The sequence below is a fragment of the Sporobolomyces salmoneus genome (genome assembly GCF_050403485.1).
Source record: "Sporobolomyces salmoneus JCM6883 DNA, S_salmoneus_JCM6883_v1_ctg65, whole genome shotgun sequence".
Lineage (NCBI taxonomy): Eukaryota > Fungi > Basidiomycota > Microbotryomycetes > Sporidiobolales > Sporidiobolaceae > Sporobolomyces > Sporobolomyces salmoneus.
In genome coordinates this window covers 20,544-35,808 of record NW_027481098.1, presented here as the reverse complement: position 1 = coordinate 35,808, position 15,265 = coordinate 20,544, and the positions used below count along the sequence as shown (strand labels likewise).

At 50.0% G+C, this 15,265-nt stretch overlaps 5 protein-coding genes across 5 annotated transcripts; all 5 read right to left on the bottom strand.

Moving 5' to 3' along the window:
- Positions 1-245: 245 nt before the first annotated feature.
- On the bottom strand, positions 246-2,078 carry SPN1 (transcription factor SPN1; the record flags this gene model as incomplete). The annotated part of the gene is made up of 8 exons (XM_076634597.1): positions 246-698; positions 771-900; positions 975-1,123; positions 1,182-1,273; positions 1,338-1,408; positions 1,477-1,699; positions 1,776-1,830; positions 1,899-2,078. The coding sequence occupies 8 exons, from the start codon at positions 2,076-2,078 to the stop codon at positions 246-248; spliced, it is 1,353 nt and encodes a 450-aa protein (XP_076485414.1).
- A 503-nt stretch (positions 2,079-2,581) lies between these two features.
- Positions 2,582-5,981, bottom strand: JCM6883_005289 (glycosyltransferase; the record flags this gene model as incomplete). Its single annotated transcript, XM_076634596.1, has 8 exons — positions 2,582-2,633; positions 2,707-2,805; positions 2,873-3,081; positions 3,144-4,064; positions 4,125-4,712; positions 4,782-4,907; positions 4,978-5,100; positions 5,163-5,981. The coding sequence occupies 8 exons, from the start codon at positions 5,979-5,981 to the stop codon at positions 2,582-2,584; spliced, it is 2,937 nt and encodes a 978-aa protein (XP_076485413.1).
- A 1,664-nt stretch (positions 5,982-7,645) lies between these two features.
- On the bottom strand, positions 7,646-9,659 carry NFS1 (cysteine desulfurase; the record flags this gene model as incomplete). Its single annotated transcript, XM_076634595.1, has 6 exons — positions 7,646-7,914; positions 7,979-8,123; positions 8,400-8,629; positions 8,699-8,973; positions 9,042-9,163; positions 9,252-9,659. 6 exons carry the CDS (start codon positions 9,657-9,659, stop codon positions 7,646-7,648), a joined length of 1,449 nt encoding a protein of 482 aa, XP_076485412.1.
- Positions 9,660-10,223: 564 nt separating this feature from the next.
- On the bottom strand, positions 10,224-13,367 carry JCM6883_005287 (uncharacterized protein; the record flags this gene model as incomplete). The annotated part of the gene is made up of 12 exons (XM_076634594.1): positions 10,224-10,411; positions 10,494-10,506; positions 10,597-10,626; positions 10,699-10,867; positions 11,425-11,444; positions 11,519-11,564; positions 11,651-12,162; positions 12,223-12,691; positions 12,764-12,820; positions 12,883-12,900; positions 12,982-13,059; positions 13,339-13,367. 12 exons carry the CDS (start codon positions 13,365-13,367, stop codon positions 10,224-10,226), a joined length of 1,629 nt encoding a protein of 542 aa, XP_076485411.1.
- Positions 13,368-13,885: 518 nt separating this feature from the next.
- Positions 13,886-15,196, bottom strand: JCM6883_005286 (MBL fold metallo-hydrolase; the record flags this gene model as incomplete). Its single annotated transcript, XM_076634593.1, has 4 exons — positions 13,886-13,972; positions 14,048-14,329; positions 14,412-14,471; positions 14,540-15,196. 4 exons carry the CDS (start codon positions 15,194-15,196, stop codon positions 13,886-13,888), a joined length of 1,086 nt encoding a protein of 361 aa, XP_076485410.1.
- Between the last annotated feature and the right edge of the window lie 69 nt (positions 15,197-15,265).

The window sequence follows — 15,265 nt, the reverse complement described above, 5'->3', positions numbered from 1 at the left end:
TTCTTTGCCTTTTCTTTCTTGCTTTTCCCGTTGAACATAGCACAGATACCCCTCTTTTACTACGATTTTTCTTTCTCCCCCCTCCTTGTAACAGATACGCAAATTGGCTAGATCTCGCTTGCTCTCTCTCTCCTCTCCCCTGTAACGATCGCTAAAGTGGTTTTCGAAAAAAAAGTATCGACGATCGTCCGAATCGGTACAACTGAGAAGAGTGAAGTACGAGCAATACGAAAGAAAGGAAGTCACTACACACGCCTCGCCGCTTGTTGACCCGCTTGAATCTTTTTCTTGTATTCCCTCATCCTCGCTTGACTCGCCGCACCTCCTCCCGAATTTGGTACTTGACCCGACCCAACGTTCGAACGAGGCGCGACCGTGAACGTCGCCGTCATCGCTTCCGGGATCCTCGCTCGTCTCTGCCCTCCCGCCGCCGCGCCTCCTTCGACTTGTTTCGCTTGAGCCGCTTTCTGCGCCGCTTCGAACGAAGAACTTCCGAACCTCGCATGTCGGGACGATCCTCCTTGTTCGACTTCTCGATCGACGAACGCCTTCGAACGTCGAAGGATCGGGCGCATCCAATCGCTCACGAGTTGGTTCGCGAGTCGGGCGATCGCAGGGTCGACTCGTTTGCATTTCGTGTAGAAGTAGACGACTTTGCCGAGTTCGGAAGATTTGAGTGCTGAGGTTTCGATAGTGAGCTTAGTATAGTATAGGAGGGAAGTAGAGTCAGAGAGGACAATGAATCTCGAAAGGAGTAGAGAGGAATTTACAGTGCGAAGAATGTTGAAAAGAGGACGTTGAATGTTCAAAGCAGGTAGAGACTTGTCTTTTAGAGGTTCGAGCCACCTCTTGACAGCTTCCAACAATCCGTTCTCAACAATGGTTTCGGCGAGAGCAGTTCTAACGGGAACAGAAAGCAAAACTTGATCAGCTCAATCACGATTTTCACGAACGAGAGGACACTGGAAGCTCACTTTTGCATCAATTCGATGACTTGCGGTAACATCCTCAATTTGTGCACTGCGGGTTTCCCATCCTGATTATCTTCGACATCTCGTTCGGCGGCCAAAATCATTCTCGATCGCAAATTCGCAACTGCTTCATCGTTCATCATTTCGATATCCTATCGCAACACACGAGTCAGCATCTCGAGAGTGCAGAGATAGGAGTGGAGAGCGTACCTCTTCATCCTGAGCCTTCTTCTTCTTTCCACGTTTGTTGGTAGTCTGTTTCGCAGCAGCATCAATCCTCGCTCGTAATTCTCGTCGGCGCTCTGTGTGTGAGGGAACTAGCCATATCAGTCTCTGCAACAAGAGATATAGCTGAACCTCACTGACTGGTTTCTGGGTCTTCTTCAGGATCTGCGTCTTGTTCAACTTCTCTCGCTCGACTCTTCTTCGTCTTCTTCCTGCACACAAAAGTCACCATACCATCAGTTAAAACACAAACGTCTGATGTAGAGGAAGCTGAGCGTACTTTCTGTTCCTGTATTGATCCTCTCCGTCGTCGTCTGGATCTCTTTCCGCTCTCTTCTTCTTCGCAATCTTTGACAATTTCTTGATCCTCTCATCCCGATCTCCCGTGTACTCATCTCCTTCTCCATCTCCATCTCCACTCTCTGCTGCTGCTGGAGTCGCGGAATGTTCTGAACGAGTTGCTTCCCTCGAAGGAGAACGAGATCTTCGTCCCTCGTCTTCCTCTACCGTTTCCACACGTGTGCACACCGGATCAGCTCGCGAACAACTTGGAAACCAGATACAGTGGAAGGAACTGACTATCTCCTTCATTCTCAGAGTCTGTAACATCACTCAATTCCGAATCTTCTCCAAACTGATCACAACGACGAACCTCTCAGTCGACCCGTTCTCGTGAGGTGTGGCAGAGAGGAGAGTACTGACGATATCCATGAGTCCTCCTGATGGTTGATTAACGACTTCCGGTTGACCATCTCCTCCTCCTCCTCCTTCGGGTCCAGTCATGTCGTAACGATCTCCCGCTCCTTCTCCCGCTGCGGCTTCGGCTGACTCGACAGTGTTCCCTTCTCGAGTTGCGCCGAGTTCAGGTTCAGGTGATGACATGTCGAGTGAAAGTGAGAGATCAAAGAGGTAAGATCGGGTGAATTACGCGGACAGCAATCGCGATTACAATCCTCTCTAATTATCTCTCTCACACATAAATGAGCAGTGCGCGTGTAATAAGGGTTGGTTTGCAAAATAGATAATAAAGAATAAAGAATAAATGATATGAAGACCAAGCTTCGATCGAACGAAAAACCTCCTTTCTTCCTTTCCTTTCCTTCCTTCGTTCCTTTCCTTGGGTATCGAGTAAGCAAGCAGCAAGTTCTATAATATTCTGATGATGGGAAAAAAATGACAGACAACAAACAAACGAAAGCAGAGCAAAGAGCGAGAAAAACACAAAACCGTAGAGTATGACCTGATAAGAAGAAAGACAGAGAGACAGAGAGAGAGGAGAGAGAGAGATCTAATTGTTGATGATGCGAAGAAAATGCTGAGTAGGATGAATGATACAGTGATTGGAGGAGAACCGAGATTGAGAGAAAAGGAGTATTTCTTTTCTGTTAAGGTTCTTCGGCGGGTAAAGTGATTCCTTTTGGTCGACCGGACCAGAATCTATTCGAAGTACAGAATCGTCAGTATATCATTTCAAAAGGAGGGATTCGAGAGAGAGAGGTGAAAGACTGACTGTTTGCACCATCCCGCGGCGTTGTCGTTGAAAGGAGTGAAACAAGCTCCGTTGAAGGCCCATCCGGCGTAATCTGGAGTCGTGAGATCAAAGATACACCTACACAACCGAGAAACGAATCAGTCTCATGCACGAAGAGCGTTCAGAGGTTGAGGAAGAGACTAACCAAGCTCCGCATTGGAATTTCGCACTTCGTTGCAAAGCCCTCGCGTTGGAGAACGAATTTCGATTCGAACACTCTTGAGGAGTCTCGATCGAGTCGATCCAGTCGGTCAACGCTTGGTTCGATTCTCCGCAACGATCTTGAAGCTCTTTTCCGACTCCGAATCGAGGAGGAGCTTTGAGCATGTTTTGAGCCGCGGCGAAATCGGTTTCCTACACGTACGCGAGTCAGTTTCCTAAGAGTGAAGAACGGAGAGTAATGAAGAGAGACTCACTTGATGAGCTTCGAGGAGAAGATCTTGAAGAGCGAAATAAGCAGCCGGATTCGGTAGACCTTCATCGTGCTCGTGACTAGGAAGTTTCGATTGTTTGATCTCTTCAAACATCCCTTCGAGAGTTTGTCTCCAATCGAACGTCTTCTCGACGTTTTTACGTCCGTTCGAACCGAATTGCTTTCGCAAGTCGGGGGAACGGATCAGTTTATCGAGTTCGGCGGCGTAGAGGGGAGCGTCGACTTCAGCGTTGAGTTTGTGATCGACGAGTACTCCGGCCATAAGAGATTGTCCAGTTGCTTGATCGACGAGTCCATCTCCGAGTTGTTCGGGAAGTGCACCGGCTCGAGCAGTGACGATTGGTAAGCCCATAGCCATCGCTTCGGCAACGGCGATCGAGATTCCTTCACTCATCGATGGGAGAAGGAAGATATCGGTCGCGGCGAGGAAAGTTTGAGGATGTTCGACCGTTCCGAGTACTCGAACGAATCGATCGACCCTGAACGCCTGGATACGTTCCTTCAACTCATCCTTCTTGTCTCCATCTCCGAGCATGACAATGATGAATTCTCCTTCTTTATGACCGAGTTGTCGAAGCGCATCCGCGATATCGGGAACGAGAGTCGGTCGTTTTTGAGGGTCGAGACGTCCGACGATCGTGATGACGGTAGTCGAAGGGTCGACGTTGAGGAGATCCTTCTTCGCCATCGCTTTCATCGAGGCGTTATTCGGAGAGAAATCGGAGACCTCAATTCCGAGTTTGACGACTCCGATCGATTCGGGAGAAACGTGACCGCGTTGAAGGAGCCAGTCTCGGAGGTAAGAAGAGCAGGTGATCGTTCGGGAGAGGTAGCGTTGAGTAATGACGGAGAAGGTAGGGTATCCACCAGATTTCCAGCCGTCGTAAGCTTCGTTGTGGAGATACTGCAGGCACTCAACGACAATCAGATCGAGTCAATTGAGCTGGAACGTAGGAGAGCTTACATCGATGAATTTGACATGAGGCATTTGTTCAGTGAGAGCAGGAAGCATTTCGTAAACGAGTTGAGAGTTCGAGAAGACGACTTCCTCAATGCCACGGCTTTCGACGAGGTATTTGAGGTAACGAGGGATGTCGGGAGCTCGAAGGAACGAAGGGAGGATGTGAACGTCGTGAGTGTATTGAAGAACTTGAGGTCGAAGTTCGATTCCGGCGGGGTTGCGGTAGAGGGTGCAAACGACGGTAACTCGGTACCCTTTCTCAGCGAAGAGTTGAATCATGTGGAGAGCTCCGACGTCGGCGCCTCCTACGTAAAGCCAAGGAACGACGAACATGATACTCTTCTTGAATCGAGCGAGGTGAGTTTCGAAAGGAGGAGCCCAGTTGATTCGTTCGAGTTGTTGTGAAGTGCGAGCCGAGATGTCGGGGAAGCTTCCAGGTTTGATCAAAGCCGAGTGTTTGTCGTGAATTCGTTCTTTGAGCGTCGAGAATCCGTCGACAAACATGTTTCCCCATCGAGCAGATCGGAACGCGGCAGGGTTACCTCGGTACCAGTAGAGGGGTTCCGGTACGGTTCCTCCCCAGTGTCCGTGCTAGAAGTAGTCAAGAAACGAGGAGAATCAGCTCGGAACGAGACAAGAGAGCGATAATTTCGTACTCACCTCGGCGAGACACATCCAGAAATCCCAATCTTCTCCACCAACAGCAAAGTTGACATCGTCGTATCGGCATCCTGAATTGACAACGGCTCGAACTGAGTAAACCGCCGCATTCGGAACGAAGTTACCCTGCAGAGATACGAGAAAAAGCGTCAGCTTTGCGTAAGGTAAAGTCGACAGAGGGGAAGTGAAAACGCACACTGTAGAAATTGGCAGCACCCGAGTGAAGTCCTTGAGTGACGGTTTCGTTATTTGCGTTAAATTTGATCACGTGGAAACCTCCAAGATCCCATTCCGGGTTCGATTCGAGCATCCAAACGGTCTACAAAATGCGTAAAAATCGTCAGCTCGCGAGTCCCAGCATGGGAAGTCGGGAAGACGTACTTTTTCGAGAGCCGTAAGCTCGTACAGATCATCATCGTCCAAACTGGCCAAATACCTCGGACGTCTTTCGAGGTTTTCCTCGCTCAAGATCCACCTGAGAGCGACGTTCCGACTCGCCGAGAGTCCTCTGTTCCCCTCGTTGTGGAGGATGACTACTCGAGGGTCTTTGGCGATTTCGTAGAGCATGTTGAGGGATTCAGTCACGTTCGAGTGATCGTCGACGATAACCCATTGAATGTTTTGAAGGGATTGTCCGAGAACTGAAGCGGCGGTTTCGAGCATGATCTCTCGAGGATTTTGAGTAGCCGTGATGATGGAGAGAACGGGAGCGATTTTGTGAATTCGGCCGGAAGAAACGGCGTCGGGAGCGAGAAGGAATTGGTTCGAAGGAGGACGGTGTTCCGAGAGAGGGTGGTTGTGGAAATGAATGTTTTCGTGAATGTGGTGAACGGGTAGAGGATCCTCGGAGAGTTGGAAGGGTACATTGAGAGCTCTGTCTCTCCGCGGTAGTAAAGCAGTCGAAAGGTCTCCAGAATGGAATCCGTGCGCCTTTCCCGTATTTGATCTTGATGAGGAAGATCTCCATGTCCTATCCGCTGTTGCTGCACCGAAATCTGACAAGCGTTGTCCCCATTGATGAGCCTTCGAATCGAGAGCTTCCGAATCCCCCCAATATCTCCATACCACGATACCTTGAACCAGTAGGAGGATGAATAGCGGGATCGTAACCTTGCGCCGTCTTCCAGATTTAGGGGAGTTGGGTTGAGTGTTGAAAGAGCCGGAGAGTGAACGGCGCGGTGTTGGAGGAAGTGCGATCATCGTATGGAGAGGATGAGGGAGGAGGGTGTAAATGATCTAGTAGATGGCTGAACTGCAGGAAGAAGGAGCTCGTGAGTGACTGCGTTCTCTTGAACAAGTTGATTGAGAGCAATTTCAAAGTTGGGAAAGCAGTAACTCACCAGAGTTGATCGAACGACTCGAGATGGATTAGCTGAAGTTGCTGAGGTGATATCGCGCGTGATAAAGAGTGTGTAAAGTCGAGAAGAGGAGAGGAGTGCAAGATCGGAGAGGTGATAGAGAAGAAAAGGAGAGTGATGGGATCGACGAGCTACCGAATCTGAGTCGAAGGTGAAGTCTCACTCGACGATGGATCGTGAAGTCGAGCAGAAAGAGAGGACGAAGGCGCAGAGGGCTGAGGGAGAAAGAGACGGAAGCAAAAGGGCGAAAAAGTTGAAAGAGCAAATTGGCAGATAGGCGAGGGCACAGTGTCTCGCTTGCAAAAAATCGAGACCGTCGTCGCCTTCGATTTCCTTCGCAACCCTTCAGCTTCCAAGAGAACCTTGCGAACTGTTCTCTCGCACAGATCTTCGGATTCCCAATGCTACTTCGTCTGCCGCAACGTACAGGATCCCGTCAGAAGCGACGAACGAGTCAGGTCTTCGTATCTCGAGGCAATGTGTTGAGCTTTGGTGTCAAGAATCGCGCGATCCCGAGTGTTGTGAGAAAAAAACGACGCTCGCTTGTGGAATTCCGAATGGAAAAACCGACGGAGAGGAGAAGGAAGAAGAGTGGAGATCTACGCGTGTACCTCGCCGGGCGTGCGAAAACGTGCTTGTGTAGAAAAGGGTCCCTTGAGGATGACCGGATCCGACGACCACGAGCGTCTCGATCGTTCTTCGTCGTGAGAAAAAGACGTCGCTTTCGACTCGCTCAGTACTCACCATTCACCATTGATCTGTGAGTGCATCGTTAACGAAAGGGAGCTTTTAATCGTTCGCTTCGAGCAAAATTCAGAGGTTGAAGGTTGGAGGGAGATTCCCTCTTTCGCCTAATTCAGCTCCAGCTTCTAGCTCGAAAACTCCTTTCACACGACTCGCCTCCCGACGTCAAACTCGTTTCGCACGTACAAGTATGAACCTTCAAAGACGCTCTACGTACGTACCCCGCAGCGCGAGAGACAAGGAGGTAGAGACTCTTGATCTAACGGTTTTCCGCGCGCGAAAGCAAGCTTTTCCGAGAGAAAGGTTCCATGAAAGAAGAGCGGGTTTCGCAAACGAAAAGTGTGTTTACAGACAACAGCGCGAACATACTGCAAGCTTAATGTTGTGACCTGTTCAAGCGGGGAGGAAGGAAAGATCGAGGAATGATGGGGTATGTCAGGGGTAGAGGGAAAAAGAAGGAGGAAGAGGATGGGAAACGATGTTGTCAGTTCAATTGATCCAAATCGCGAGAGGCGCGAAAGAAGATGCCCGAGCTTTGGTCGATGTTCGTTCGGCGAGGAGGTAAAGTGCTTGAGACAAATTGAGGTCGATCTTCAATTGAAACATCTTTGACCGAAAGTTTCCTCGCTCGGAATTTGCGATCGAGAGACGTGTTTCGTTGAGAGAGGGGGATGGAAGGATCGCCGTGTCGCGATACGATACAGGCCGACACGAAAGAGGGGGAGAGAGACAGGAACGCGAGGGAGGGAAGGAGAGAAGGACTCACCAATCGATGGTTTTCAAGTCGATTCCCTCTTGAATCATTTCCCACAACGGACTGAGATCCCTCAACCTCGTTACACTGCTGACGACCTTGTCGACGACGAAATCCACCTCTTCTTCCGTCGTAAAACGTCCGATACCGAATCGAATCGACGAGTGGGCCATATCTTCTTCGGCACCGAGCGCTCGAAGGACGTAGGAGGGTTCGAGAGAAGCGGAAGTGCAGGCGGATCCAGAAGAGACGGCGATGTCCTTCATTGACATGAGCACTAGCGAATTAGGCAACGGTTAAGATCAGCAATTTGCCAGTATTAACTGAAGGCTCAAACTCACGAGATTCTCCTTCGACAGCCGTGAACGACAAATTCGTGCAACCGGGGTATCCATCAATGTCTCCGTTTCGTACAACTTGCTCACATTGACTCGTGATTCCGTCATGAAGCCTTTGTGCGAGTCTTCGGATGTGAGCATGGTCGTACTGGAAAGAAAGATAAGGGAACGTCAGCCAACTGCTCCGTGAAATTTGACTGCTGATAAGACGACTCGGAACCCCTGCACAAAGTTCTTCGCAATGCCTATGATTGAATCGTTGCTTCGCTCGCGGAAAATTGAAGGAGACTCTCCTCGTCGAGCCGATGTCCTTAAGACAGGTCGTCCGAGAGAGAGTCCCAGGTAAGTTTCGTCATAGTCGCCTTAAGAAGAGCTCCGCCTGAAGGAGCCAAGGACGGGATTGCAGGGAAAAGCTTCGACTTACCGACATCTCCTTCTTTGCCAACCTCGCGGCTTCTCCGAATCCAACGACAAGCGGCGCAGCTACCGTTCCACTCCTCAATCCTCGCTCTTGACCACCTCCGTTGATGATCGGTTCGAGACGAACTCGGGGCTTTCGACGGACGTAGATCGCTCCGATACCTTTAGGTCCGTAGAGTTTGTGGGCAGAAATGGAGAGGACGTCGACTTTGAGGTCTTCAACATTGACGGGAACTATTTCGCACGGCGAGAATCGATAGTCAGCGAGTGTTTCTAGGGGTGGAAAAGGGAAAGGAAAGTTACTCTTTCCGACGGCTTGAGCGGCATCAGTGTGGAAAAAGACACCCTTGTGCTTCTTCACAATATCTCCAATCTCCTTGATCGGTTGAATCGTTCCAATCTCGTTGTTGACCATCATAATTGAAACCAAACAAGTATCGGGACGAATCGATTGTTCGAGGAGTTCGAGATCGACGATACCGTTCGTCTTGACGGGGAGGTAAGTGACTTCGAAGCCTTCGTCTTGGAGAACTCGGCAAGAATCGAGAACGCATTTGTGTTCAGTTTGAGTCGTGATGCTGTAGGAACGAGGAATGAGCGTCAATCTCGGGAATCTCTCCGATTACATAGCGAGATCGAGACTCACATGTGCTTCTTCTTGCCTTTGTAGAATCGAGCGATACCTTTGATAGCCATGTTGTTGGATTCCGTAGCTCCCGAAGTGAAAACGATATCTTTCGGGTTTGCTCCGATGAGATCCGCAATGTGCTAGTTACGCGGGCGAAGAATAGGTACATCAATCTCAGAACTGCTCGGTTATCTCGAGAAACAGTGAGGGGAAGGACGAGAAACTGACCTTTCGTCCCTCATCGACAGCTTTCTCAGTTTCCCATCCGTACGCGTGAGTCTTACTGTGAGGGTTACCATATTGGTTCGTCATGTAAGGAAGCATTGCGTCGAGTACCCTCGGGTCCGTAGGAGTCGTAGCTTGAGCATCTAGGTAGATAGGTCTTCCGAGATTCTCCCTACTCTTGTCCGTCGCTTGCGATGATTCTCCCGCACTCAACTCGAATCCCATCATGTCACTCGAAGGAGTGACGACAGTGATCTCGGCCGCTTCGACTTCGATCGGAAGGGAGGTCGAGTTTCCGAGGGGAATAGATGAAGAAACTGTGGCGAGGGAACGATGAGCGAGCGCTGGTCGAGACGTCGTTAGAGTCGTAGGACGAGCCAAACGGCTGATCTGCTGGAAGGAGCGCTTCATGGTCGAGTGAATGGTGAGAAGTGGAGAGTCAGAAAGTTTCTCGCAACTTTCGTGACAAATCTCTTATAATTTCCTCGAAAGATCGGTGGAAGCTCAGCTGTAGAGGTCACGATATCACGTAGATCTATAGGACGTTGCCGGTAGCCGCGTATGAAGGAAAGAAAATGTTTCCGAAAATCCGGGAGTTTCGCAAACTACGACTTAAACTCATTCGCTGCTGCCTCGTGAGGATGGAAAGCCTGGGACGACATGACAGTTGACACGAGACCAGGAGGGCTGTAATGCTACAGAAGGATCGTTACAGCGGACTTCTCCGCTATTCGAATTCCTTTTTGCTTGAAGGATTCCTCTTCACTCCAGGACGATGCTGAGCGTTCATTACAGAGACTCCCGCTAGAGTACCGTCCTACACTTCGGAACGCCCGCGCGTGACAGTCGTAGTGTCGAGAGGGATGCTTGGCCCGCACCGTCTCGTCGGACGAAAACTTGAAACTGGAATACAACGACAACACCAACCTACACTCGATCAAATCACGCAACACCCACCTGAGTCGGCCTTTCGATTCAATGAGGTTTTCCTCCTGTAGCAGTCGCCGGAGGATACGAAGAAGGGGCGGCTTGACCTCCTTGCGGCTGATTCGCGTATCCGACATCGTAACCTCTTCCCGCTTGGACGGTCCCTTGACCGGCATGTGATGGGGCTGCTCCAACTTGCTGTAGCTTGATCGATTCGTCGTTGAGATGTTGCCAGCCTGCGAAAGATGCAAACGAGTCAGTTTTCATTTTGCAAAATTCCCCGTTCTTGCGTCATTATCTGATCGTGGCGTAACGTACGACAGACAGGACACTGTACAGAGAAACGTCAGCTCAATCAGGCTGCATTACCTCGAGAGAAGCGGAGCCGAGCAGAGCAAGCTGCGAATTCAGTCAAACTCACGACGAAAACATGTTTACTTCCGAGCGGAACCTGCGAGACATACGGAGCGTACGTTCAGCTCATTATTCTGTGGGTGTCATAGGGACAGAGAGCGCTACGTACGAGCGGGATCCAGTACAATTCGAACCACTTCTTCCTCTTGTACGCTTTCACCGATGCGTTCCGGCAATTCGGGCATACGTACGTTTCATCACTCTGTATTTGGACGGAGTAAGCGCCTGAAAGTACGTCCAGAGGGAAAGAGAGGAAGAGACGAACCTCCTGTTTCAGGCTGTCACGGTGCAGAGCGGGGAAGAGAGGCGGTCAGGATCCAGAAGAGCGTGAGGCTAGATAGGTCGGATCTACCTTGATTGAGGTCCGCAGATGATCGGAATGCAAAGAAACATGATCGAAGCAGAGAAGTCGGAGAGAAAGCTGAAAAGCTCATGTTTCGCGCGACGACGACGATGGAAGTGAGAAAATAGGGCTTCAAGAGAATTACAATGCCACGAGGTTAGTGTAACCGTCACCAAGAAAGGCTTTTTGAAAGGAAAGAAGAGGAGGGAGTAGGAAAGAAAGAAATAATAGAAATCAAAACGAAAGGAGAAAGAGGAAAGTGAATATAAACCAGAGAGGAGAAGGACGACAATCAAAGTGCGACGAGGGGACAAATGTCTAGTGGATGGAGGGTGAGAGAGAAAGAACACAGAGCGGAGAGAGCGGAAGTTGGAGGTGTTTAGATGAGGTCGGCAACGCTGTTTTTCAGGAGAAAAAGGGAAAAGTCAGTAAATTTTTCGACAAGTCGAAAAATCGCAGAGATTCGGGAGATTGAGCACAGGGGGGTCTTACTTCATTGGCATTTCGTCGATCTAAAGGAGAAAGCAAAGAAAGGAAAAGGTCAGCTTCGAAAACATAAGTCGCAAAGAAGAAATGCAAAATTTACTTGAGTGTTGTAGAATCGCTCAATATCACGGAGGGCAGGTACATCCCTGCAGAGAAGAGAATGAGAGAGAGCAGATCATTGTTAGCTAGATACGAGAAGCGGAAAATCGATGAAGAGAAAAAATGAACGTACTCGGTAGCAACAAAGTTGATCGCAACACCCTTACGTCCGAAACGTCCACCACGACCGATTCGGTGAATGTAGTTCTCGCGGGACGAGGGCAAGTCGTAGTTGATGACGAGGGAGACTTGTTGAACATCGATTCCACGGGCGAGGAGATCGGTCGTGATGAGGACTCGCGAGGAACCAGATCGGAACTCTTTCATGATGACCTCACGTTGTCCTTGATCCATGTCTCCGTGCATCGCCGAGACGGTGAACTCGCGAGCTTGGAGTTTGTCGGTGAGCCAGTCGACCTTTCTTCGGGTGTTGCAGAAGATGACGGCTTGGGTGATCGTGACGGTTTCGTACAAGTCGGAGAGAGTGTCGAGCTTCCATTCCTCCTTCTCGACGGCGATGTAGAATTGTTTGATACCTTCGAGAGTCAACTCGTCACGCTTGACGAGAATTCGGATAGGGTCCCGCATGAATTTGGTGGTGACTTCGAGAACGTCTTGAGGCATAGTGGCAGAGAGGAGGACGACCTAGACGAGAAAGAAAGTGAGTCAAGAAGACATCGAAGAAAGAGAGGGAGTGAGACTGACTTGAGTCGTAGGGGGGAGGAGTTGGAAAACATCGTAAATTTGATCCTTGAATCCACGAGACAACATCTCGTCGGCCTCATCAAGACAGAAGATCTTGATATGGTCGGTCTTGAGAGCGCGACGTTGGATCATGTCGAAGACTCGTCCGGGGGTACCGACAACAACGTGAACTCCCTCTTGAAGCTTCGCCATAGCTTCACGAACCGAGGTTCCTCCAACAGCGGCGAAGCATTCAATGTTCATGTAGTCTCCGAGAGCTACAAGAACTTTTTGAATCTGCTGGGCGAGTTCACGGGTCGGGGCGAGGACGAGAGCCTGAGGTTGCTTAAGGGCGACGTCGATGGATTGGAGGATCGAGACGGAGAAGGTAGCGGTCTTTCCAGTTCCGGATTGAGCTTGAGCGATGACATCGTGTCCAGCAACGACGGGCATGATAGCACGTTGTTGAATGGCCGAAGGACGTTCGAAACTGTCAATAACGATTTCCCGCCGATCAGTTTTCATTTTCCTCTACTTCGATTGGAATCTTCGTTAGACTTACCCGTAAGCGTAGATACCACGGAGAAGCTCAGGTCGGAGGTTCATGTCGTCAAAGTTGCTACAGAGAGATCGATAGATCAGTTTCACAAAACTAGAGTAGAACGCAGTGTGCGAACTCACTCGACAACTTGGTCCCAGCTATTCGCAGAAAGTGACACCGCACGATCTCATCAGCTTATGCAACATAAGAGATAGACCAGAGAGCGTGGTGGAACTCACTTGGACTCGATGAGACCTTCCTCGACATTTTCAACTCCTCCAGCAGCAGCAGGGGCCTCAGAGGCGGGAGTTTCGGGCCTGTACGAAATCACAGATATAGGTCAGGTCAGCATAGCTCAAGCGAGTAACAATGTATGCGGTGTTTCGAGATTCGATTCTTCTCACACCCGAATTCCATCGATACTTTGCTACCCCGCTTGTTCCCGTGGCGTATCTAACTCGTTTGTCCAGCTAATCGATCCAAACTTTTTCCCTACACATCATTCTCCATCCCTCCGGAACGCGGGCGGTAGATCGGGAGGCGAACAAAAGGGTTTTCTCGAACCTAGAAAAAAAGAGAGGAGGAATCCGACTCACTTGGCAGCCGCGGGGGTAGTAGAAGCCATAGTTTCTAGTTAAGTGAGCAAAGAGTGGAGTTTCAGACCTTCTGGACGATGGACTGAAAGCGTAGCTGATTGATGAGGAGGGGAGGGTGGCCGATCAATTTTTCTCATTGGAGCTTTGGAAAATTCAAATTTCTAATCCCGAATACACCTGTACATTCTGATGATTTGCGTGTGTTTCATTTCCGTCTTGCGCTCTCCTTTGCTCCCTCCTGGCTATCTTGAGTTGCAGCTGCTTCATCCGGTTCGTGCTTGCTCATTCGCTCGCCTCTTCTCGCCGAACGTGCGTATTGTAAAACTCGCAAATGATCTCGTGCGAAGGATTTCAAGCACTGCTCATTTCATGCACACGAGTCCAACCATCTGACAGAACGCTTGAGACGTCGGAAGAAGTTATGAGAAGTGACTTGTCGGTGTTCTGGGTCATTCGAGCACGTTGCGAGCAGTTACGAAGTCGTCGATTTTGTGTAAATGAATCGGAAAGAACGGATCATTGTCGATTCCTCCTCAACCTGTTCTGCCTACAGTCCCTCCGGTACCTTGACCGGAACTCTCAGGAAAGGTTTCCCATCCCTATCCCTCGGGATTCTTCCACCTCGGATGTTGACCTGTGATGCACAAAACCGAAAAGAACGGTTAACGGTTTCCTTTACGTCTCGTCTGTTTCGGTCTCGAGGACTCACCTGTAAGCTCTGATGCAACAACTTCGGTTCGTCCAACCCTCCATCCCTCTCCTTCCTCATCTTCACAAACTCGTTCTCCGCCATCCCTTCCTTCAAATGTCGATTCATCTCTTTCTGTTCTTTCACCGTCGCTGAACAGACGTTCGATTCAGTCGAGGAAGGGTAGTGATGGCCGCTGAAGAGACGGGTTGTCGAGGGGAGAGAGAGAAGTTTTTGCGAGGATGCGAAGAGTGTTTCAGGGGAGCCGAAGGGGAAATCGGCGCGGGCTGAACCAACGGTAGGCTACAGCGGGATAGGTGAGACATTGAGTGAGCTACTCGTACGAGAGTGACTCGATCCTGAGTAGAAAGGAATCACGGCTCACGAGGAAAATCGAATCTCCGACGAAACAAAACGAAGCGAATTGATATCCTACATGATCCGCCTATTGTACGAATCTCAATCGATCAACACGTCTTCATCGATCCGGTTGTTGAGAGGAAAGAGACGCACAGTATGACCCGGTAAATGTAAAACTTTTGCCTCACACTCTCCAACCGTGAAGGTCTCTCCATCTTTCCACAACTTATCAAACGCTCCCTCCAACTCGTCTTCTTTCACTTCGTACTTCTTCGCAAAGTATTCCTGAGTCTGTTTGATCTTCTCTCCAATCCCAATATCGACTTTGTTCGCCGGTCCGCCTCCTCCTCCTCCTTCGCTTTGTGCGAGTTTCAATTGTAAATACCTCGCCGACGTCAAATGATCCGCATGAGCATGAGTCTCCAAGATCTTTTCGACTTGATAAGCCTGTTCCCGGATGAAAGCGAGGAGAGCATCTGCCGATTCCGTCGAAATCGTTTGAGTCGACGAATCGTAGTCTAACGCAGGGTCGATGATGACGCAGCGTTTGGTCGTGGGACAAACGATGATGTAGGTCCAGGTTGAGGTCGGGGCATGCCAGAAAACGTGGGCGTTGGGCGTGAGAGGATCAGAAGTCGAAGAGGGGAGGGGACCGATGTGGGTGCGGAAGGGGACGGCGGGAGCGATCATCGTGGAGGTCGAGTACCTTGAGAATCGAGTATAGGGGTTTATGGGACGGAACTGAGAGGGAAGGAGGAGGGGAAGAAGTCGTCGGCGAGTGGGGGCTAAAGAGGTTGAAAAGCGTTGCATCCTCACGGTGGCGAGTAGATTGTCTGCAGATGATTCTCAGTGGTACCGGTGTGCTTGGGATGAGGTTCA